Source organism: Temnothorax curvispinosus, unplaced genomic scaffold, assembly GCF_003070985.1.
Source record: "Temnothorax curvispinosus isolate PA1 unplaced genomic scaffold, ASM307098v1 QBEX01010630.1, whole genome shotgun sequence".
Classification (NCBI taxonomy): Eukaryota; Metazoa; Arthropoda; class Insecta; order Hymenoptera; family Formicidae; genus Temnothorax; species Temnothorax curvispinosus.
In genome coordinates this window covers 507,730-533,712 of record NW_020220410.1, presented here as the reverse complement: position 1 = coordinate 533,712, position 25,983 = coordinate 507,730, and the positions used below count along the sequence as shown (strand labels likewise).

The following is a 25,983-nucleotide window of genomic DNA, read 5'->3' as shown; positions in this document are numbered from 1 at the left end:
AAGCTAATATCTGTATACATTTAATCTTTAATCATATGCAAATATTAATGTATGCGCACATATTTATCTATTACGTGTACAATATACGATATAAAATTCGACGTGTTTGAGCCGATTAAATATTGTTATTGGATTTTCGGCAACGTATAGAAGGGGAGATTTAATGGCACGCCAAATTTCCGCCGATGTGCCCGGTTTCTCCATGTTTATGGGTTATTGTATGCGTTCGCGATACGGATCGTATAACGTTCAATTTTCCTCGCTTTCAGGGATAGTCGGCGCTTGTCCCGAGGTGCAGCCGCCGCAATGGGGAACCGTGAAGGAGAAAGCTCGTCAGGACGGCATTCTGCGGATCGTGTACTCGTGCGAGCCGGGCCGTAAACTCAAGGGTCACAAGATAGCGACCTGCACCGCCGACGGTTGGGACCATCCCGTCCCGAAATGCGTGCCCCGTAAGAAAAATCGCTTCCGAACCGCTTCGCAACGACGAGTCGCGACGAGAACGCGATGTTCTAAATTCCAAGCTCGAACATTCCCCGATTGAGATCAATCGGGCGTGGATCGCGCAGAATCTATTCTCATATATGATCCACATTCCACGTTGCCGCGTCGCTCTGATTCAATTGACGTTCGTCCATTCGTGGAATGTCCGTCTTCGTCGATTAACAGCGACGACTAATCGTCGTCTCGGTGATTATTCATCCGTCAACGCGAGTACGTTATTTGTACACAGACAATTGCGACATACAAACGGTATTATTGGGAAATTGTGTTTTATTTTGACTAATTTTGCGGGTTTGCCCCCCGCATTCACATCGTTTAGAACAGTTAATCGTTTATGCTGATGCAAATGGCTTAATTAACTTGCCGCTTGCGAATCGCGCGATGTTCTATTCCAGACACGTCTGCATTAAGGAAATTGTTTCGAATTATCCACGAATTGGATTCCCGGGGAATTAACGATTTGTGCATATCACGTATCCGCGCGCGATGTCTCCCGCTATGTCCATAGCTATGGCGGCATTATACTAATTTGATCGACGTAAGTCAATTATCCGCATGAAAGGGAGCTTAACTCCTCGTGCCCGGCAGCCGGCTGAAGCCTCGACGCCGCGCCGCGGTGTTCAATAGACTGACGGACAAATCCGTTTACCGCGGGACATCGTGCTGTCGAAATAAAGGGACTCACCCGGTCAAACTCACTCTTAATACCGTAACGCGCGGATCGCGGTTCTACTCTTTATGATCGACGGACGGAGATTACCGGGTATGATGATTAAACTCGCTTCCTTTTGTTGTTCACTTTGACTGCAGCGTGCGATTCGGAGATAAATTTAATCTTAATGTATCTCTGTACTGAAAGGCGTCTCTTCATCTCTTGATATAATTACATAAAATCTTTACATTTAGATAAATTAATCGAAAGCACAAATATAAAAAAGTCACGTCCTATGGAGTTAAATGCCGTCTATTTCGGCTCGATCGGATTCTATTGTGTTAATCTAAGCTCGAATCGGAACCATATTTAAAATCGCAGTTTTATATGAAACGAAGCGGGCGCGACGGGAGAGGGGAGAGAGAGATATGTCAGAAAGCCCCGAAAGTTTCGAAGAACAATTTACCCAAGACGCCCATTCCTATGATTTGTGGAAACACGACTTTACCGTGAGATTCAATTTTCACCGATGCTCAAGTTATCGGCATATCTTAAGCCGGGGGGGTTGGCATTGCTCCCGAGACTGCGAATATATAGGGTGTCTTCCATTCTTCGCGCTCCCTTTCGGGAATCGGCAGAAAACTTTTTTAATTAAAAAAACAAAGAGGAACGGGGAAGAAGGGCAGCGATCGGATTATTTATTTCGGGCATTTCAGCTTGTAACGACCGACGAGTTATTCGCGATATCAAATAATTTATTTTATCTCCTTTCGCGCGCGCGCGTATCATATATCTCTTTATGTCATTAAACCAACGAGAGATATCGAAATTAATATACTTAGCGAAGCGCTTATAAATCACGTGCTTATAAATCGCGCGCGATGCCGATCACGAATGTTTGCCCGGCCTTAATACGAACCAGAAACCAGGCGGGAACGGAATTCCCGAACGGGGGAAAATTCGCGGAGTGCAGGCGTTTCGGTGCTCCAGGAACGCGCCTCGTTCCAACGCGCGTGCTATCGGCGGCACGAGATTCGCCGACATGGCATAGCTCGCATTCGCCTCGATGGAGATAAGCCGCCAAGTCATACACCCGCCCGGACGTACACGAGCATACGTACACGTCCCTTCCCTCCCGCCCGCCCCCCCCCGCCCACACCTTCCTGTCCCCCTTTGGATCAGGGCTTTGGTCGGGATATGCCGCTGCTGGTGTGCTTGACGAGAGAGGAGCTTGCACGTGCCAGCTTGCATGCGCTTATTCAATTATTACGCGCGCGTAAATGTAAATTACTCGAAAATATCGCGAAAGATGAAGAACGAGACATTCCTGAAGAACCTAAAGAATTAGACGGTGGCAAGAAGTTGCCGTTCGAAGTCATCGAAAGATGAAAGCCCTAATTTTTTAATAGGTCGAAAATAATTACCGCGAATGTCTTTTCTCGCATCTGGGTTGAACGGAAATGGCGCAGATTTTTTTACGGAAACTAATCCTGAAGGATTTACGTGAGCAGCACGTACTCGACTGCTTTATATGCGTTACTTATGTATGATACAGAAAGGCGTGTGAAAAATTCATTATTTGATGGCAATCACATACGCGCGGTAAAAGGCGGTAAAAGATGTGTCTGTCCACGTGTTGGACTACCATACACTATATATATATATATATATCCGATGAAATTAATCCTCTGTGACGTAACGCTAACGCCGGAATATCTCTAGAAATATTTTTGCTCAGCAAAACGAATATTATATTTAAAGTCCATTCGGGGCGGGGGTGTATGAGTGACGGGAATTTAATTAAAATTCCTTTAATTATAATTGCAAAATGAATATTTTATTTGCGCTAGTACAATAAACGTACAACGCGCTAATGATCGCGCGCTGACGAACGAATATTTGCGTTTATTATTCATTAACAATATGCGGCAATTACATTATTCTATTTCGCGTAAATAGAAGATTAGCACCGATGTCACATTACGCGGTGTGTCCGCTGTGTATAGATAATACGTTGCGACGTTTCCGCAACGATCTCTATCTCGGCGATCAGCCGATCGTCCCGGACAGGAGCAAGTTACAAATCGCCAAGGACGGCCTTAAGGCGCTCGAGAGGATAGACGATTTAAAGAAGCGCAGAAAAACGAAGGAGGGTAAGAGGAGGAAAAAGAAAAGGAAGAGGCCGGCGAAATCCTCGTCGAGACTACCCACGGCAACGAGATTAAACGAAACCGTGGTGTCCCAACTGGATATCAGCTGCTTCGCGAGGAAGAGCCTCGGAAAGGGACTTATTAAGGCCCCTTTGATCGAGCATGCTCGCCCCGCCAAATACGCCAGGTTTGTATAGCCGCACAGATTGAAACAGCCAAGATTAAAAAAAAAAGAAAAAAGAAAAACTCTTAAAATGACGAAAAGATGTATCTTGGAGAGAGCTCGAGATTTTCAATTTCATTTCATTGATCCAACGTGAATCGAAGAATATTTGTTTCTCGGATAAAATTATGGGAGGTAAAGTACAGTTTGCCGATTATAATCGCGTAGATTCGCGAATCCTTAAAGAATTATGTGACCAGGCTATAGATGTAACCGCAACACATTATATCGAATCCAACTCGACGTAGAAACTACGAAAAGGTTAATACATATACTATCTGGAATAATAGGATGTGTATTGTTCCGTAGAAGGAAGAACGTACTGCCGCCGTACAATCGATACATCGTCGCGGTTTACGAGTGCGCGGATGGCCACGTCTTCGTGGATTCTACGACGGACAGGCTTTTTTGCAGCAACGGCACCTGGCTCGGACGTCGCCCGAAATGCCTGAGGGACACTCGTAAGCATAAATATAAAATATTATCATCAGCGTTAGTGATCACACATAAAATACAGCGCGCGCAGCTCGTGTGTTTACGCATTTGTTAATTAATTTAATATGATGAGTACAAGAGTCTGTTTGCTCGCGCGCGTATATGTGTGCGTGCTCGCGTTATGAAATCTATTTAATGTATTTCCCGCTACACACACAGAACTGCCGACGGATAAGATGAAACGTTGCGATCAGGGAACGGGCGAATGCGAACACGTGTGCGAGGATACGCCGAGCGGCATAAAGTGCTCCTGCTTCGACGGCTTTCGAGCTAAAGGACCGTCCTGTATCGGTAATCCATACGCGCTTACAGCTTACAGTGCCATATATACAAATTCACCGCTGCATATATTCCACATTTTTATATCTTTTGAGGAAAGCCAAACTCGCTCGCGCGCTTCCCCCTTCCTCCCGCCCCCTTCCCTCTTTCTCTCTTTCCCGCTCACTCGACACGCGATATTTCTGCCGATATTCTCCCACGAAATTCGCGTACCGTCTTCGTATTGACTACACCGTATCGATTTGTTGTATTCGCTGTTTTCGACGTTTCCCTTCTCGGCATGTCAGTTTTTCGTTCTATCGCGCGCTTTATATTTTTAAATTTCCCCGAGAACACACCTGAATAATGCACGCGTCGTCGCCGCGGGATGCTCGCGCGAGGTGAAAATAATTTTAGCCAAGGGGGGGAACGTATATGTGCGATCAGCAATTTTAGCGCTCTCGGAAAAAAAAACGCGTATAACGTAAACCATCGCCGTCTTAATGACGGGATTATCGGGTTTTTCGCGCGCGTATCGGACTGATTTAAGAGTCAGATTGCGCATAGACTGTTGCGCGCGATATCGAATTTTAAAAGCTCGTCATCGACTCGGACATTTGTCCGCGCCGCGTTCATCGGTCTTCTATTTTTTCGCTTCCTCCATATACGCAACATGTAATACGCAACATGTTTGCAGATCGTATCGCGTTTGTAGCCCCGATGATTGCCCGATCAGCGTGTAACGTAGCCCGAGTGTTACAACACGCGATGTGTTCCAGCGCGTGTCGATAATACGCGATCGTTTTGCCATTGAATCTCTCACTCTAGCTGCGACTCGCGATAAAATGCTAACAAAAACCGATGTAACGATTGTAGACAAGCATTAAAAAAATAAAAAAAATTCCAATCTTCCTTTCCAGCAGAACGCGCAAATTAATTATCCAGTTTAGCAGCTTCGTTATTTACGCTAAAATTTCATCAATTTTTACTCTTCACAAAAAAGAAGAAGAAGAAGAAGAAACAAAAGTTATAATAATGCTGAAAAATTTAATTACGCTGTTTTTAAGTGATGTGTAAAATTACCAAGTGTTTAAAATTCGATTTTCTTTTCCCTCCCCGATATCCGACCACCAGACATCGACGAGTGTGCGGAAGGAATTGCGAAATGCAGCGATATTTGCCGGAACGAACCCGGCTCGTACTCTTGCGAGTGTCATCGTGGTTTTCAGCTGGGAACCGACGGTCGCTCTTGCCAAGGTTAGTCATATAGGAAGAAAAGATATATATCTTCGGCAAATATTTACTAACTCGTCGTTCCCCTCTGTGTCAGCGTATATCTGGTATATTTCCACTTACATTCGCACCTAACCAGAAATTTGTCGTAGCTTCGAAGGGCAATTTATTTCGGCGCTCTTCCATTTGATTTATTGTTTAACAAACTTGTGAGAGACACTTGTCGAGAGGAAAAATTCTCTGTACGGCACGTACGTATATATCGTTCCAGACGTCAACGAATGCCTCTCGAACAACGGACACGGGCCTTGCCAAGGCACTTGTCGCAATCTCGAAGGTACCTACGAGTGCAGTTGCGCGGATATCCCCGGGTACAAATTAGCTGCCGACAATCACACGTGCGAGGACGTCGACGAGTGCGCGCTGAACAACGCGAACTGTTCTCACCTGTGCTTAAACACCCCCGGGAGCGTCTTCTGCCTCTGCCCGGACGGTTTTTACCTGACGAACGATTGGAAGACCTGTCAGGGTATAATAAAGTGCTCGTCTCACGTTCGTTTGTTTTCGATCGATCGCTCTTAATTTCTATTGTCAATTTTGTAATGAATTATTGAGGTGTTTACTTAAATGTTTAATTGTATTCTATCTTCTTCTAATTAGATTGTATTCAATCTTTTTCTGATTAGGTAATTTCGTTGTCATAATTTAGAGAGATCGATCGATTTTACAATATTTTACTCTATCTAGAACCTTTTCTCCCATTCTATTAAAGTTTATTACGTAGTTCATTTATTTTACGAAAACGAACTTTATTAATCTGACTTGTGTTTTTACTTCTGCATAAATGAATATTATGAAGCTATAAAATCTCTTAAATATCGTTTTTCTTCAGATGTTAATGAATGCGAGGCGACACCGAAGTTATGTGCGGAGAATACCGAGTGCGAGAACACAGTGGGATCGTACAAGTGCATAAGTAGGATACATCCACACGTGGTAACGAAGATCCTTCGAGATGAGGACTACGATGATGAAAATAAAGACGATGACGACGATGACGACGAGGACGAGGACAGTGACAGCGATGACTACGGAGGAGAGATTACCGAAGTTCCGCGGAGTTCTAAGTGCGAGGTCGGCTTCAAGAAAAACGAAAATTTGGACTGCGTTGGTAAGTGTACTTGACAAGATAAATTTCTTATCAATAACAATTATTATATAATAATATTTCGATAGCCAGTTGAAATGAGATGTCTAAACGTCTACATTACAATTTCAACTAAAGATATTAAAACGTCTTATTTTATAACTTTCTGTTTTTTAATTCATTATATATATATATATTTTTTTTTTTTTAATTTCTTAAGTCTTTTCCGTAAAAAAATAAAGCTGATAAAATAAAATTTCCGTTCAAACGAGATTTGGCTGACATTAATTAATCGAGAGAGAGGATTCTATCGTTAATTTCAGAAAGCAAGATCACAGTATTTTATTTTTGACGCAAGCTCATCCTGCTGACATTCTTTTCCAGATATAAACGAGTGCATCGAGAGTGAATCGCACGGCTGCCAGCACGAGTGCGTGAACGAGCCGGGCGGCTACCGTTGCGCCTGTCGAGCTGGTTACGAGCTCGAGGAGGACGGCGCGAGGTGCAAAGACGTGGATGAATGCGACGTACTATCCCGGCCGTGCTCGCACATCTGTCACAACACCATTGGCGCGTACGCGTGCGAGTGTCCTTCGGGGTTCACGTTGACTGACGACAACGCGACCTGCGTCGAGGAGCTCAGGAGCTGCGCCAGCCTGACGAAGCCCTGTTCTCACGGCTGCGAGGACACCGCGGAGGGACCACGATGCGTCTGCCCGACCGGATACGAACTGTTGGACGATCGCGCGACCTGCACGGACGTCGACGAGTGCGGCAGGGACGATCACGGCTGTCAGCACCGGTGCGCGAATCTGCACGGCGGTTACGAGTGCGCCTGTCACCCAGGATTCGTCCTGGACACCGACGGCAGATCCTGCATCGACGTGGACGAGTGCGCGGAGAATCGACACGATTGCTCGCACGCCTGCAAGAATTTTCCCGGAGGATACGGATGCGTCTGCCCGAAGGGATACCGGGTCCTGCAGGACGCGCGCACGTGCGCCGACGTGGATGAATGCGCGGAAGGATCGCACGAGTGCTCGCACGAATGCCACAACGAGGAGGGCGATTACAAATGTGGGTGTCCTGGCGACATGTCCTTGGACGACACCGGCAGGAATTGCGTTCTCGCCGACCCGTGCGAAAACGCGAATTGCAGTCACTTCTGCGAAAAAGAGCGCGACACTTACAGGTGCGTCTGCCGAGAAGGATACATCTTGCAGAAGGACGAAAAGACCTGCTTAGATATGGATGAGTGTTTCGAAGACGAGCACGATTGTTCGCACGAATGCATCAACACTCTCGGAAGTTACAAATGTGCTTGTCCGCACGGTATGAGACTTCTCGAGGACAGTCTCACCTGCGGGGACCCGGTATGCCCGCAAGGACTTCGACAGGACGAGCGCGGTCAGTGCCGGGACATCGACGAGTGTCTCGAAGGCGAACACGAGTGCTCGCATTTATGCTACAACGCGTACGCGTCTTACCGTTGCTCGTGTCCCGTCGGCTGGATCCTGAAGGACGACGGTTTCACTTGCGTGAGGCACGATCCTTGCTCCAATTCCTCGTGCTCACACTCATGCGTTCCGTCAGACTCGGGTTATAGATGCGAGTGTCCTCCGGGTTACCTTCTGGACGGGGATACGTGTAAGGACAAAGACGAATGCGAGGACAAGGCGACGAACGGTTGCAGTCACGATTGCAGAAATCACGAGGGTTCCTACTCGTGCTCCTGTCCAGCGGGATTGGAGCTTGGAAAGGATAATCGCACGTGCGTGGACATCCCGGACGAATGTGCGAAATCTCAAGAAAATAATAACTGCACTTGTCCCGCGGGATATACTTATTCACACGGAGAGCATATTTGCAAGGACATTGACGAGTGCCGGGACGAGCACAATTGTACTCACGACTGTATCAACACTGACGGCTCTTACTACTGCGAGTGTCCTGTCGGATGGCGGTTGCGGGAAGATTTCAGGACCTGCCAGGAGCTGCCGGACGATCCTTGCGCCAAGAATCACGGTTGTTCACATACGTGCGAAGAGGACGATGGCCGCGTCCGTTGCGGTTGTCCGGAAGGATATGAGCTACAAGACGACGGGATGACCTGCCAGGACATTGACGAGTGTTTGTCCGAGGAGGCCGATTGCTCTCACGAGTGCCTGAACACAAACGGCGCCTTTAACTGCACCTGTCCCAAAGGATACGAGTTGCGGGACGACGGCAGGACTTGCGAGGACGTGGACGAATGCGTTGTCCTGGACAATCCTTGCTCGCACAGCTGCATAAACCATAATGGTTCTTACGAGTGCTCATGTCCTGCGGGATATCGAGTCGGTGAGGATGGCAGGACCTGCGAGGACGTCAACGAGTGCATCCAGGACAACGGAGGGTGCTCGCACCTTTGCGCGAACACGGAAGGTGGTATCGAGTGCGCGTGTCCCGAGAACTACGAGCTGCTGAAGGATGACGGCAAGACGTGCGTAGAGATAAACGCGTGTTCCATCGATAACGGGGGATGCTCACATTTCTGTCATCACGAGGACGACCGGTTATCCTGCTCCTGCCCGCTCGGAATGGTCCTGTCCGAGGATGAAACAACGTGCACGTACGAGAACGATTGTCTGCAGGACAACGGCGGCTGTTCCCATTTGTGTTACCACGAAGAGGGAAACGTGACCTGCGCCTGTCCACCCGGTATGATCCTAGCGGAGGATCAGAGGCTTTGCGTGCAGGAAGACGGATGTGCGATCGAGAATGGCGGCTGTTCTCACTTCTGCCACGATCGCGATGGTAACGTGACGTGTTCGTGTCCCGTGGGAATGTCCTTGTCGCAGGATGACGACACTCTTTGCGTTCACGAGAACCGATGCAACGGCCAATGTTCGGATGCCTGCGTCTTCGCGGACGGTTCAGACGTCTGCGAGTGTCCCGAGGGTTACCGTCTCTCGTCGCGGGACAATGCTACCTGCGTGGACGTCGACGAGTGCCTGGAGTTGCAAGACAACTGCACCCATCAGTGCCTGAACACCCCCGGCGGCTTCAACTGCAGCTGCAACGCCGGCTTCTCGCGGAATCCTCAAGATCCGGCCCTGTGCGACGACATCGACGAGTGCGAAATCGAAAACGCAGGATGCTCGCACTCCTGCGTGAACCTCGTGGGCACTTTCAGATGTCAGTGTCCAACGGAATACGCTCTAGAGCGGAACAACAAGACCTGCATTTTGATAGACGGCTGCAAGAACGACAACGGGAACTGTTCCCATCACTGTCACCCGGTAGATGGTCCTGACGGGATTCCGGGCACCCGTTGCTCCTGCCCGCTCGGCTTCCGGCTGAGGCGCGATCTCAAGACCTGCGAGGACATCAACGAGTGCGAGGAGTTTGAGAATGACGTGGACTCCGGCTGTTCTCACACCTGCGTGAACACCGAGGGCGGTTATCACTGCGAGTGCCCGGCCGGCTACGTTCTGATGCCGGACAACCGGAAGAACTGCGTGGACGTGAACGAGTGCCTGACCAGCGGCCACAATTGCACTCACGACTGCGTGAATCTGCTAGGCAGCTACGTGTGCACCTGCTATAAAGGTCATTACCTGCACACCGACAATTCCACCTGTTTGGACATTGACGAGTGTCTCGAGCAAATTGGCGAGTGCTCGCACAGTTGCACCAACACCATCGGTGGCCACTTCTGTTCCTGCCCGACGGGCTACGAGCTGTCGCAGGACGAGAAGACCTGCGTCGACATCGACGAGTGCGCGAGCGACAACGGTGATTGCGACCACAGGTGCGTCAACACCGTGGGCTCCTTCCGCTGCGAGTGTCCACCTGATCACGAGTCGTGGAACGGGTCCTGTCGACCGTCCGATCCCTGCCGGGACCGTAACGGCGGCTGCGAGCAGGTCTGTGTCGCGGAAAATGGTACTGCGGCATGCTCGTGCGAGAAAGGCTTCCGGAGGGACGAGGTCGACGGTTTCAGGTGTCGCGATATCGACGAGTGCGAGGAACAACACGGCTGCGATCACATTTGCGTCAACAATCCCGGATCGTACGAATGCAGATGTAAGGAGGGATTCCGAATGGAGAATTCTACTTGTGTAGGTAAGTGATATAACTGCTAGCAAATATATCCGAATACCGAATATATATTTATTTTAACTCTCACGATACATATTCTCGGCATCCTTAACTAAGTGATCGATTTATTCACTAATTATGACTATACCGAGATAATAAAACAGACATTCCAGCTATTATTTGTAAAAAACGTTAATAAATAGGCGGTTTTTTGAGCATTTTTATTGGCACCCAAATATACATAATAAACAAAAATACAGCGAAAAAATGTTTACTTATATATTTGTCGAAGAGCTTCTGACGTGCATATTGGTCGCTCGCAACTTTGCTTCTTCACTGCTTGAAGTATGACTTAAATTTTACGTTGCTTCGTTTATACTCCGATACTCCCATCATCTTAAAACTTCTTTTTAGAGCAGAGAGCCATTCGCATCTCACTAAAAGGATCTTTTAGAGCTGCGAAACGTTTGAAATGATGATATGGTGCAAGAATGAACCATGTATATCTACCATTTAAGGATTAATCATCGTTACTGAATATTAAATCACGTACAAATAAATCTCTATCTCCTTTTGATGAGTTTGTTTTTTTCTTAAAAAAGAAAAAAAGAAAAACATGCATGGAGCGGATTGCGCCGCATAATATAGCAATAAACGCAATTAAGGGACAATCTCGTATCACTTTTGCAATACGTTTATGAATTGTTGTTTCAATTCATTTTATTATCGCGAGAGGAGATAGTATCGTCACCTCTGGAAAATCCGGGGGATAACTCGCGGTTCCCAGTTACACGGTTTCGCCCTTTCCACCCTCGGCCCTTACTTGTGTTCCAGTTTCGAAGCTCCGCTGCAAAGTTAGACTCGCTTAGCTCGAGCGGAAGTTTCTCGCGCGCGGAGCGCGACCGTGTGTTTGAGCGTGTGTTTCGTTTTTTTTTCCTTCTTTTCCTTCCCTTTTTATTTCTTTATTTTTTAGACGTCGACGAATGCGCAGCCGGTATTTGCAAGGGCAACAAATGCACCAACGTGCCGGGCGGCTATCGCTGCGGGTGCGAGGCGGGATATCGATTCCACGGTGATACCTGTGTAGGTTCGTGTGCAAAAGGCGGAAAACGTGTGCATGCTCTTGTGAAGAAAAAAAAAACGATGTCGCTTAATCGTAAACTGAAACTGAGTTTGCTTTTGCCCCAGACGTCGACGAATGCGCGGAGGGGGAGGCGCCCTGCAGCGAGGGATGCGTCAATATGCCCGGCTCGTACTACTGCACGTGCCCCACCGGATTTCGGCTGCAGGGGGACGAATGCGTAGGCAAGTTTTGAGGCGCGCAATCGCCTCAAATAAAACGGTGTTGTATGAAATATATATTAGTATATATATTTTATACACATTATTGTATGTACAGCTAACCGTCGAATAACGATTAATTGAAAACCGCGTGTTATTCGAGACTTAGGATTCACACAATTTTAGCGATCACATTCCGCGCTATTGAAAACTGTGCAATTCAAGACTGATCCATATAAAATTGGACATTTGATTCCAAGAGATTCCAAAAAAAAAAACAACTTTTAAAACGTGGAATTGTCACAGTTTTTTACCATGCTATTCGAGACTCCGTGCAATTCAAGTATCGTGTTATTCGAGGGGGGTTACCCATATATATAAAACATAAAAATCAAGTCTGATTGCGAGTTTTGATATATTTATATTTCTATCACGCGAGTTATTGTGTCACAATCCCTCATCAACAATCATATGTTACATATTGCATGATCGTGCGTGCACATATTTTGCGCACGTAGTCTTACAATATTAATCTGAAAAATTCAATATACGGCCAGATATCGACGAATGCGAGTGGCGTCGCGGCAGATGCGATCAGGAGTGCGTCAACACGGTAGGGTCGTTCGTTTGCGCCTGTCGTGCCGGATACACGTTAATTTCGAGGTAAGACCCTAAGTATATACAGCGGGTAGAGAGTGGAAACCGGGGATCACGCGATTCCCCGCTCCTCATGTATGGGATTGCATAAGCAGGAGTCAGTGTCAAGACGTGAACGAGTGTCTAAACCGGAACGGCGGCTGCACCGGCGAGTGCGTCAACACCGCCGGAAGTTACTATTGCGCCTGCAGTAAGGACATGGTGTTGGCGCCCGACGAGAGAACTTGCGTCTCGCCGACGACGACATCGGGATGTCGCGCCATGGAGCCACCCCTACATGCAGAGGTACGGGGAACTGTCGCGCGAATATCGGCTAGTCACGTTAGATGGATCGAGTCGATATACAATCGAAATATATTCTAAAATATCTTTCAAAAGAGATACACTACGTGCGCCATACATTTCGAATACGTATCTCTTCCACTTTGCATTTTACACGCCAAGTTAAAATGTTCAAAAAAATTCTGAAAAATTCCGAGTTGTAAAGCCAGCTGAAAAAAAGTAGAGAATTTAGAAGTGTTCAGAACAACCGGCGGAAATTAAAGCGAAGCTGCGGGATTTTAAAATGAGATCAAGATAAAACAAGAACAGACACGGAGTAGTCAGAAGTTAAAAAAATGTTTATAATAACGTAATTTATTGTTACACTGTAATACATTATTTAGTGATACGAATATGTGAGCTTTGCTCTCTCAACTATATTATTCATCCCGCGTTCTTCCCATGTCTAATCGTGCAGGTCAGATGTCCGGGTCACCCTTCCGGCGCATCCGTCTACCCGCAGGGGGCCAAGTGTCATGTCCGATGTCGCAGAGGTTTCCGGCTGGAGGGGGCGCACACGAGACACTGCGTTAGCGACGGCCACTGGAACGGGGAGCAGCCTATATGTCTGCGCGAAGTCGCGACAGACCCTCTTTACAACCCAAGTATAAACTCAGTTCCACCAGTACACGTCCCCCGCGGCAGCCAAGAAAAACGCTGCAGGCGCGTTCGTAACTTTCGCCGAGAAATTAATCAAAATGTTTATCCGATAAAATTTTTAACGAGCTGACTGTTGCATCGGCGGACGCTTTAGCACGAACTGCTGCACGCTCATTTCATCGTCGCGTAATTATTTTCGACGAGAATTTTTTTCCGCGTTGGAGTATAATTTTTTTCTAGCCGCTTTACTGTTTTTGAGACGCGTCCGCGGTATTTTTTTTTTTTTGTTCGGGGATCTACGCGTCGCTCTTTTCAGAGAAGCGTTTTGAAGCGGCGAGCGCCTACATTGCACAAGTAGAGCTTCCATTGAGTTTTTCCTCGATTTTCGAAACATTATTCTTTCCAACGAGCCGGCGTTCGGTCGCGCGCGATCGAACGTAAAATATCGCCGGAGAATCGGGCAAATAACTTAACGACGGAAATTTTCTCGGACGCGCTAAATTAGTCATGCCGCTCGGAGAGAGAGAGAGAGCAGCTTTTAATAATACAAAGTTCCTGTGTGTAGAGGCTTGCCTGCTAACGAGATCATACGTTAACGCCGCGCTCCTTAACGAGCTTACTCGGACCGGCGGGTTTTTACGTTCCGCTCTTTTCCTCCCGTTCGTTTTGCCCGCTTTACCGGCTTTTTCGTCCGTCGCGTCGCGCGCATTTTCACGGTTCTTTCCTCCGGCGGCGCTAATTGTTTCGTTTAATGGAAAGGAGATTTTGATTCTACGCCCGTCGTGCCGTTTTCGGTTTTTGCCTGTTTACAGCTACCCGAGCCATCGCTCGGGAATCCACTACTTGCCAGCGAGGTATTCAAATCGGCTCCCATTTTGAAAGCGGTGCCGTTCGGAAGCTGAGCGCTCTTTAAGTAGCTTCTATCTCGCATCAAACGATATTACGCGCGTTTACGGTTTGCTTCGTAAATAAAGGGGGTGGGCTTCACGTTCTATAGACGGGATATACCAGGATATACAGGATATCCGAGAATCCTTGCGTTCAATCTAACGATAGATTAAATAAATGATTGATGGCTCGATGCTTTTTAGTTGTAAAAAGAGAATCGATTTCATATCTATCACTGAAGCCAACGTTTTTTTTAGGGACTGCTGTGTATACCTAACGGCAATAGTTGTTATTACGTCCTCGTAAAACCGATAGAAGCGTGATAAACGCTTTCGCGCGCGACGCGATACTTTCCGGGGGGCTGAAATAACGCTTCTTGAACACTAGCGGGCCGACGATACGGGAATTGCTCGCCATCGGAGTTTCTTATCGCGTTACGGTGTGGGGAAATTGGACGATCAGTATCTGAGAGTTTAACTATCGACTTTATCGCCGTAGACACGCCACGACCGTTCGTGAGCTGCCCCCAGGACATGGACGTCGAACTACCGGCTAGGCAAAATACGATACGCGTAACTTTCCCGCAACCCAAGTCCAACATGGATTGGTGGAGGTAAGAAGAGTATAACGGGACGGTGGTCCGCAAATTCGAAAACCACCAAAGTCGATCCGATTTAAGCATGTATGTATGCCATTGAAAGTACAATATGTAAAATTCCTTGTGCATATAAATGTATCTTACTCAAACATTGTTACTCTCGTTTTGAGAGAATCTGTTCAGAGGGACGCGAATTATTTCTGTCCAGATTCCAAATAGAAACTCCATATTTGGGATAAAAAGTTTATTTGCCAATATCGCGGAGCGATATATTTATTTGGATCGAATTTCGAGCATATGGAAAGGTTTTCGAGAAATTTCTGCACGGATAGAACCAAAAACATCCGTAGTTTTTGTCAGTCCTTCTATTAATATAAACGAAATAGTCCATAGTTATTTAAACAAAACATCGAGTGCACGTCCACCTCGCGCTGGCCTTTGTGCGCTTCTTTTTGTCTTTCCCCTTTTTTACGTTTTTCAGATACGTACACGCTTCACCTCCATGGGCGAAGCAATTGCAAGCGGATCTGCCGGCGGGCACGACGGTCGTTACCTTCACGGCGTGGTCGCCGGTCTCTAATTACACCAGCACCTGTAGGATCGTGATAAGAGTTCGCGGTAAGTCCGGCGCACATAGGAGAGATATCAGGAGTAAAAAGAATCCGCTTTGGGAAGTGGCAAGGAAAATGGATCTCTTCTGCGAACTCCTTTTTCTCGTGCGCTAAGTATCATCGAGGTGATAAGAGCCGCTATTACAAACAGTATAAATAAACGTGAAGCGAATAGCAGTAAACCCACATGTTCACATTTTATGCTAAGTTACTCGTTGCGGATCGGAATTATTGATAAACGAGCGTATCGATGAACCGAACGTTAATAAAATCTGTACGTCGAGATTGAAAGGCAATTCTACGAGAGAGATATAACGGAAAAGGATTTATCTTGACGTATTCCAACGCGAAGGAGTAACATCTGTCTCTTTTTACTTGTCAACCGTGCTCCTCTGAGAGTTAAATTGAGCGGATAAGAATAGAAGGGGGACTAGGAAATTCGACAGTTCCTAAGCGGAATCTTTGATTTCATAGATTATCAATCTACGATCAAACTCCCGAAGAATCCCATGAAGTTTCTATCAATACCTCCCTTTCTCTCTTTTTATACCTTCGACTGTCGTCTACTTATCCGAGGAGAACTTTTCGCACAGGGGACAATCGATCGGCACACGAATCGTCCCGACGCGGAGTAAACTTTAGTTTCCGCGGCGAAGTGCACTCCGTCCCGTCCCGCTTAATTACTCATTCGGAAAGTTTGTGAAACTCGCTTTAAGCAAGTTCCCTCCGCAACGCAGCGGCTGGAAGAAGAGGAGTGCATCGTCGTGGTCGATACGCGATTACGCAGAATAAGCTCTCGCGCCGATCAGACGAACTCGCGGGAATCACGCCGGTGTGCTCCTTTCGCAGATTCTGGCTGGCGGCCCCAAAACCCGCTTCATCTTATCTTTATTACGCCCGTTTTATCTCGATTCTGTTCGCTCTATATGTTATCTCTCTATGCGAGACTATACGAGAGGTAGCGAGACTCTTGGGGAGAAAACTCGATAATCAAGATACGTTGCGATATATTTTCAGATACCGAAAATCCCAAGGTTACCATGTGTCCCGTGTCTTTCGAGGTCAGGCTGAGCCCGGGAGAACGGAGTCGCCTGATATTCTGGCAGGAACCGACCTTCACCGACAACGTCGGCGTGGAGCACGTTTACAAAACGAGGGTACGTATAGGTACTCGCCCGAAGAGGTAATCCGTTCCCGTGTCCCGTATCAGTATTCGCTATCGGATACAGGCGTATTACGTATATACGAGATCTTCCGTTATATACGAAATTCCTCCTCAATTTTCCCGTGACTGTTCGCAAATTCGTGTCGCCGATATCGAGCGGTCGAGACTTTCCCACCCTCCTGTTAGCGGATCCTGAAGTTAATTAACCCCCTTTTGCCGTTGACAATCGAGCATATTAATCGAGCGAGGATATCGTCCATTAATTATCCGCGTTCGTGTTTCGAGAAAATGAGATCCCCGCGAAGGAACTGCTGCAATGCGGCGGAGGATAGTATCTGCGATTTTCCTCGCGGAACGGTGCGCCCCGGTAGGAAAAACCCAGCTGGATGATTAATCATTGTCGGTCGACGCCTCCGCTCCGGTTTTTATTGTGTCCTTTTGGCGCGCGTCGCGCCGCGCGGAGAAAGCGTACGTGTACTTTATTAACGTAATAACAGAGATTACCCTGTCCGCGCGATAACCGACGCGCGGATAATTGGTGGCTTGCGCTCTCGATAGCGCGGGTTATAAATGGCCTTGGACATTATGCAACCTGACGGTTAATCTGATTAGGCAAATTGAAACGAGAATCGTACTGCGCGGCTACGCGCCGATCTCTTTAATCGGGTCATTCGGAGGAGGCGAAAGGAAAAAGAAAGAGAAAGGGCATCAATCGCGTCGACTGATTCGTATCCGATTTTAGAACGAAGCGCATACGGGCGCGAGGCACGGGGCACGGATTCGGGGCAAACGGGTTCTCATCGTACATGCACGGCGGATATTTTCCTCGGAGGAAATTTCCATGCAATCGCGCGAAAAGTTAATTATCGTATATCTCGCACAGGGACCCGGACACGTGATGTATCCCGGCGTTCACAATGTGCGCTACGTCGCCTCGGATGCAGCCGGAAATCGAGCCGAATGCCATTTCTCGATACACGTGAGAGGTAAATTTATGCCATTGTGCCCCGCGGGGGCACCCCCGACAAGGACTTCGCGGCGAGGGGGAACGCGAACGGCACGGTCGCGACACGACGCGAGACACACCCGCGAATTCCCCCTCGACGTGGAATATTGTCGGCGGCGTCGCATTTTTCTCTCTCATAAATATATAATGTAATTATCGATAGAGAGCACAATTGATCCAATATTTGTCTCGTATATTTACAGAAGCCGCGGATGGTCGCGACTCCGAGGTGAGTACGAATAAATTGTCGCAGATACTTCGTTAATCTTGATCGACCCACTTTTTTTATTTACTTTAACTGGATCAATCCATTTTGTTTTTATTGAGTTACATAAATCTGTACGATGCGAGACGATCTTATCGCGTCGATTCTATTAAAGAATTTTTCACTCTCGTAACGGCTTTTCAACCTAAAACGAAAATATCGGGGCAACCAGTAAATATCCTTTATGAGCCGTTTAAAGAGAAGCGGTTCTGCCGCGCGCGAGTCCGTAGAAAGGACCCTTTTTCGACGATATAGCCGTAGATTAAAGCGCGAGAGAGAAATTCACGCGGGGAAAGGAGGAAGGGGGGTCTCACAGTGCACTTATCTCCTCGTTTAGCCGAGATTCTATAGAAGAAGGATGCTGATGTGCCCCGGCAGACCGCCCCAGCCCGTGCCGGGCTCCTCTTACGAGGTGAGTAGACAAGAATGCTCGCCATTACACGCGAGAGGTCGAGACGAGATTCTCAGGAAGTATCCTAACTCGACTTACAGTGGCAAATACCGAGCGGTTGTTACTTAAGATACACCAGAATCTTCTCCGGGGCTTATCAGCGACATCCGGAACATCGGCAGAACGGTTACCAGGAGACCGGGGCCCCTTATCGTGAATTTCCGCTTATCCGGCAGACTCCGAGTCGCCTGGACGTCGCCGGGACGTACCATACCGACGATTGTAAGTAATTTGTACGTGTTAACGACCCAGACAGTGTTTCGTCGAGGCGAGGTCAATCATGAACGCGATTAAATACTAACTTGCCTAAATATCCTACTTGATGTCAGAACGACATCTCTAAAATCTAATTAATTGTCGTCAGAATTCAGGACAGAATTCCGTTTATAACTTTGTGTAACGTAAACGAACGTACATATATATATATATATATATATATATCAAAATGCATGGAATAAAATTATAAATTCTATCTTGAACTTCTATCTCATATGAATTATTAAGTCATTTTGGTTGAACGAACGGACAAGAAATAGAAGTTTGTATTTTAAATGAGAATATATGCGACAAAATTGTGTGATAGATTTAACCGTCATTATTCATGTCCATAAATACGTAAGACAACACGTATAAATAATAAAATGTGATAGTCGAAAACCGCGGCGCGTACCGCAATCGATAATTCAGCTTAACGATCGAAATGGAGCCGTGGAAGAGAAGAAAATCGAGAGAAAAAAAAAAAGGAAAAGGAAAAAAGAACAAAAAAGCGAAGCGAGACCGGAGGTATCGACTATCGACGATAGTGCTCCATTATGGAAGACAACGCTGTTGGCAGCCAACGTCTCGAAGGCGGCATCGACCGGCTGAGCGTCCGCAGCCTCGCGATCGGCGGTCTAAAGTGTTCAACGTGCGAAAGGAGACGACGGAGGGCGATTTGCAATTACGACGGGGGATCCGACGGGGAAACAAGGCGATCGGGATGTTCGACGTGCTGGCGCCGGGGAAGCTCGTCTTAACCTCGCGATCGGCACCACCCTTCGTGGCCGAGAGTGCCTTCGCCTTAGCCCTGACGATCTTGTTAGCGGCGCCGCTGATCGTGCGCGTTTACCTCCTCCTCGTACGTGCCCCCCGATAAATTGTCTCGCCCCCTCGCCTCGGCGGGGGTAGTCGGGGGCGTGAAAACGTTACCGCGAGTATCTCTCTTATCGCGGATTCGCGCGACGAGAGCGGTGTAACCATTTTTATTCGTTTCCTTTTTTTTTTTTTTTTTTCATTCGCCCGGCGCGCACGTTTCCTTCGATAAACAGGAGCCAAGGGGCAGTTTGGCTGGCTGGCACCGCTTTTATTCATATGACATAACGGCGCCGTCGACGCGCTATCTCGAAAAAAACCGCGCGTTCGGGAACGCGCTTTAAAACCCCCGGTGCGCATCGATAACGCTTCCGCGGTGTTCGAGCGGAAGCACCGCGCTGGACTGTAAATTTTCCAATTTCTTTCGGCGTAAACGCGATATAACATTCGCGTTTGTAACACAACGGCGAGGTATACCGCGATACCGCGATACCGAATCCATTGAAGGCGATAATATATACTATCCCGCTGCATTATAAAGTCAGAATCGGAGTGGGAAAATTTTCCCGACGGTATTACGTCTTTTCCCGAAGTAGAAGCGTATGTAATTGCGAGAAAGATTCGGAACGAGATTAAAGTAGTTTGTTCGAAAAATTTTCCTCTCTCCTTCTCTTTAGAGGGAGAATTTAACGTCGCGTATAAACGGACTGCCACCGACGGCTCGATCCTCCCGCAGTTTCCCCCTGCAGTTTGAAATTGAATATTACGTTACGTGTAGGACAAGCCGCTGAGAGCCCTCACGAAGACAGCCTCGTCCTCGCATCGCCGTCGTCGCGATTGTGCCAGTCGAGCGTTATTGATACATTATCCGGCTCCGATCGACGCGGCCGACTCCACGTCGAGTTCCAGCCTGCATCCGGAATCCGCTCGCAGGATCAATTCCACGCCGGCTCTTCTGCGAAACGACGCGGGCGGTGTCTCGAAGAGCTTGAGTCGACGCGGGATTCGAGTCGACGGGAAGAACGGAGATCGCGGATCGAAAGTGCGGAAATGCCCGCCGTCGTCGGATCGTCCCTCGTCCCTCGCGGATTCGCGGCATCCCGTAATCGACATGTCGAATCTCGATTACAAAGCCTATCGGCACAAACTGATCGAGGCGACCCTGAGGAAGCAGTACGACGACTTCCAGCCGCCGGGCGACGTCGTCCTGAACTCGCTGCATTTAAACTCGGCCGATTCGGTGATCGGCGTGAGATTGAACGATCGTTACGATCACAGTCTCTTCGATTTCGTCGAGGAGTATTATGACCTCGCCGAGGCAACGAGCCGGAAAAACGTCGAGCGTCTTCATCCGCTGGATCATTTCTTGCCGAGAGACGCGAGAAGACCGCGGACCAGCGAGAAGGAAACGGAAACGATTCCCGACAATGGCGTCGATCGCGAGGACAACAGAAATCATCTTCCGGAAAACGTCGACAGCAATCCCCCGGAACTGCCTAGCACGGACGATAATGGGAATCCGCGCGTCCCTGGTCCACCGGATAATGATGTTCTCGCGATCGTGACGGGCGATCGGGAACCAAGGTCGGAAGTGCCAATTTTGAGAAGGTCGATTCCGACGCGATCTCGTAAATGTGCCGACGAAACGGCATTACCCGGACATAGCGCGGAAGATGATTGTTCGCGATCCGCGAGAAGGGAGTCTTCGTGCACGAGGAACGGAGATCGACCGGCGAGCGGCGGAAACGCTTCGAAGGTCTTCTCGCCGGAAACCCGGGAAGCGACGGGATCACCGAGACCGGGAACGACGAGCGCGGACCGTTCGCGCGAAGCCAAGAAAAAATTGGAAGATTACCCGTCCATGCTCCCATTGTCGCGTAAACGTCGCGCGACGAGGGAGACCGGCGGCGGGAGGTCGAATTTCATTTCGGTGAGCTCCAGCGAGATTGCCAGCATCCGCAGCGATTCGAGTAAGCGCCGGGACGACGAAGTGTCGTGCCACTCGCGCGAGTCATCGATCAGTCCCAGGAGCCGCGCGTCGTCGCGTCCCCCTTGGCTGTCCGGGAACCGAGGGACCTCCTTCAACAGGAAATACGGGAGAAATATCGCGGAGATTTCCGCCGCGAGGGTCGCGGCCCCGATGTCGGCGCGCGCGGAGAGCGGACCGCAGAAATTGGCAGTTTCGTCCCGAGGACGTTCGAAGGAATCCACGACGGCGTCGTCGGCGAGCCGTAATCCAGTATTTCCCGGACGAAGAGCGGCGAGCTTCGTCGCGTCGCGGGGACGGGAATTTATCGGGACGACGACCGAACAGCAGCGCGAAGGGAATCTCGCGACACGGCCGCGCTGGCGGCGAAGTAAATCAAAGGATATCGGAAGCGTGACGGTGGAAGATAACGAAGAGGGACGAACTTTGAAGACTGTCGATTCGCCTTCCGGGGAGAAAACGTCCGCGAGAGGAACGACGATCCCGACGTCGCCCGCCTTTTTGTCGTCAGCTTGCTCGCGGAAGCGCTCCTCGCCTCGGGCCGCTTTCTCCGCCGACGCACCTGCGACTGCGAACAAAACTTCGGCAACAAAGGAGCCGGAATTAATAACGAGCCGATGCGGCGCGAGAGGGGGGCCGGTATCCGGGAGTAACGCGCCGACGAGGCCCAGCCTCGCGCGAGATCGGCGGGAGAACCTGGCGAAATTAAATCGCGACGGAAAACGACAGTTAAGAAGCGCGGAGAATCCTCCGAGAGGCGCGTCGCTAAGCCCGCAGATTGAATTATCCGCCGAAGTGTTAAACCCGGCCGACAATACCGATAAATCCGCGATCCCCGACGGCGAGAGGCTCGCGGGGCTCACGTTCTTCCGAATCGATCCGCGGGAGAGTGCGGAAGGGGGGACGGTTGAGAGCGACGAGGGGATTCGAGCGGAAAGCGCGAGGGGAACGGCGACGACGGGGAACGACGTGAAATCTAACAGCACCAACGACGTCGCTCGATCGACGGCGCCGAAAATTATACGAGATCTGCGAGCGAGAGCCGCCAGCGCGAACGATCTGCCCGAGAGCCGCGGGCCCGTAGTCGCGGCTGCTTCGCAATCTTCGCATCCGACGACGGCGCGGCGGGATGCAAATCCCGCGACGAAGAGCGGATTAAACGGCGCGAAATTGAATACTCGATCAAACGGCGCGGTCGACGAAATGAGATACGATGAATCTCCGTTCGCGAAGGCGTCGTCGTCCCCCGCCCCGCGCGAGCGCGGTAACGTCGCGGCGGCGGAGGCGAGAGAGACGCGGCAGGGTGATGTCGCGGGTCGCGACGTGGCCGACGACGAGGAACTGCGGCTTCCGCGGCGCGACTCGAAGATAGGACTCGCGATGAATTCCGCGCTGAAGCGATACATCAGGATGCTGAAGCAGGGCCTCCTGAATCACGGCGATAAGGACGGCGTCGCCCTGGCGTCTCTGAGCCTCTCCGACGCCGTGTCCATCCTGTCGGAGCAGAGAACGCCTCTGTCGGCCGAGGAGATCCAGGAGCTGCAGGACGTGCTGGACAGAATCGAGAGAAATCCCGAGCTGTTGCGCAAACTGTCGTGCCCCAGCACGGAGAGCGTTGCGTGAAAATATACCATATTTTCTCGTCAATACAACAATGGTGTTAATATTTCCATCGTGTTTCAATGTAATTAGTCTTTGTTGCGAAACGATTTGCCGTGTTACGGTACGTTGCGCGCTAAGCCGGGCGTGACGAATTTTCGAAATGTAAAACCCGTTTAAATCGAAACGGTGGGAGTTAAAACAAAACGCGGCGCCGGATAATTGGCAAACAGATAAAATCGCGATCGACGTTTATATTTCTGCTGCCGTTATTATTGTTATTATTGCCAAATCGCATGTCTACCGTAATAACAAACGTTAAATGCGATTGAAAATAACGTGGAATTGATTTCGCGCGCGCGCGCGCGGGACAAAAGCCCTCGCTGAAAGTCCGATAAAAAATTGAAAACCGACACAAAACTGACGCATTTCGCGGCTACGAAGGCAATTATATGGTCCAACATATTTGTGAAATATCTCTCTTTACCGTTTACAATTTCGTAACGATTAACAACTGACATTCACATTTTTTTTTTACTTAAAAGAAAATACATATGATATAACAACATGTCATTTCCCTGTGACTATATAACGCAACTACCAGCACTAATAAATATACATTCGGTGGTCATTCACTGGCACAACTTACAATGAGGGGCTAACATCTGCATCGTAACAACGGACCGACGGCTAAGTGCTGTTGGCGCACCACGAAGTAGTTAATGAACAGCTCGAACAGTCGTCGCCCTCTCTCTTTCTCTCTAGTGTTGCCAGCGTGATTTACATACGCCACGCTTTGCGGCGCAATCTCTTAGGCGCGTTAGAGCCACCGCTTGTTAATAAGACATAGAGAAGAAAAAGGGGGCAACGACAATGCCGCCGAGCTGAAAGCGGTATTTCCGGGATGACGACAACCACTTGCTGAAGATGAAACGGAATTGTCTTCGGCTTCTGTGTTAACGTCTTTCATCGCACTCACCACAACGATGTGGCTGCAATAATAGCACAAACGACACAATGATAATGATAAATGATCGAAAAGTGGAATCAGACCGCATTACCTTACCGCGACTGCCAATTCCATTTTGAAATCCGTTTATCGAATTTTTATTTCGTTGAGATTGTCGCGCGTACGCGAATTCGCAGCTCTACGCGTGTTTTTTTATTCGTAGAATTCGATATCGGAAGCCGCGCCGTTTACAACCGTTCGAAAGCGCCGGAGTAACATCGAACATCGACGTAATATACCTCGAATCCCCTTCCCTGCCCTTTGATGCATCAGGCTTTCAGTGTACCTAATCAATCTTGGTAATCTGACGTAGATTGACTTTATATGATTAACGACAGTATACACCCGGTACTTGGAAAGTTTTTGTCCGCCACTTTTACCCTCTCCTTCTCCCTCTGCGTTTCTCCCGTCGCTTTTTCGCAAGCGACTCTCCGCCAGCATCTGCATTCGGCTCGACTTACGACGCGCGGCGACGTCTCGGCGACGGACTATCCTGGTCCATTTACTTAAAAGCCTAGACGTCATGGCAGTTAAGGCGATTCGGCGGCTGATTACAAGCGGTAATCGAAGCTCTCGATGCTTGTAAACTTACGTGATTAATTTCTATTTCGCGGAAGTTTTCTCGTTATAAGTTATGTCCGTACGATTGTTGCGTTCAAATTTGAACGCTACAAACACGCCGAGCACTTTACACTCCGAAGAAATTTCATAATATCAATTTTACTTCGTGCTCTCTCGTATATTGGACAATATAGGAATATTAGAAAGTATTTATCACACCGAAGATGAAAATATGCCGGTCCTTTGAGTTCAAAACAATATTTCTGGCCATGTATCTCGCACACATGGACGGATACTCGATAATGGGAAAACGTGTGTGTTCTCAGATCGACACCCGGGCCGACAACAATACCACCCCCAGCGACAGGCGCGGGAGCAGCAGCTGCGGCAGCGGCAATATCGGCAACGCGCCACGAGGACCGATCACGTAGTTTCGCCATCGACTCATTACGGTGCGGGCCGCGTCGAGACTAGAATATTGCCGCCGCGGCATGAATGTTGCACGTAAGGGCCCGTGAACGACACGTAATAGGCGAACGTAAGTTAACTCCGCCAGCTTCCCCATCCCCCTCTCGAGGAAAGACTGTCGTGTGAATCGGCACCTGCGAGCACCTGCGCGTATCCGCAACTGGAAGATCGATCGTAATTAACTCCGGGATAGCGTTATACCTGGAAGAAAATGGTGTAACACGCCGCCCTTTAACTCGCGTATACCGATATTTTCGTTTCGTAAGCGGTGACGTATTTGTTTCGAAGTGATATGTCTCCATTATTCGATATTTTCTTTGCGCGGTTTTTAAACGAGAGAAGATTTAAATAAGCCTATGTTAAAAAAAAGGTAATCAGTATACGTATGTACGTTTGACTTTCGTGATTCTTTCGTCACGTTGCTGAGCAGATTTCTTGGTGGATACTTCAGACGAACCTCGTGCCTCGATCGGTGACGTCGCAGCAGTAGATTATTTCCGCATAGCCAAGTAGATCAGCAATGGAATAAGCTGCCGTCATCAATAATGCCATTTAAGAGTAGATAGATATAAAATACAGAGAGAGAATCCCCGCGCGAACCGACACGGCGGGCGCGGCGCGCGCAACCGTTTTAATAAGCGATGTCAATAAAATATTCATTTGTTGTGCAGCGGCAACAACAATGCGCGGCCGCGGCCGC

At 48.7% G+C, this 25,983-nt stretch overlaps 1 protein-coding gene across 1 annotated transcript; it reads left to right on the top strand.

Annotated features, from left to right (window-relative positions):
- Positions 1-269: 269 nt before the first annotated feature.
- Positions 270-25,970, top strand: LOC112460513 (fibrillin-1-like; the record flags this gene model as incomplete). Its single annotated transcript, XM_025025216.1, is given in 21 exon segments — positions 270-452; positions 2,505-2,507; positions 3,163-3,493; positions 3,839-3,990; positions 4,184-4,315; positions 5,417-5,539; positions 5,787-6,044; positions 6,408-6,686; positions 7,047-10,769; positions 11,719-11,832; positions 12,584-12,701; positions 12,776-12,968; positions 13,423-13,609; positions 14,991-15,105; positions 15,572-15,708; positions 16,719-16,858; positions 17,750-17,852; positions 18,076-18,101; positions 18,475-18,549; positions 18,630-18,810; positions 25,142-25,970. Coding segments are annotated over 21 exon segments (6,755 nt in total), but the record flags the coding sequence as incomplete, so codon positions are not given.
- Between the last annotated feature and the right edge of the window lie 13 nt (positions 25,971-25,983).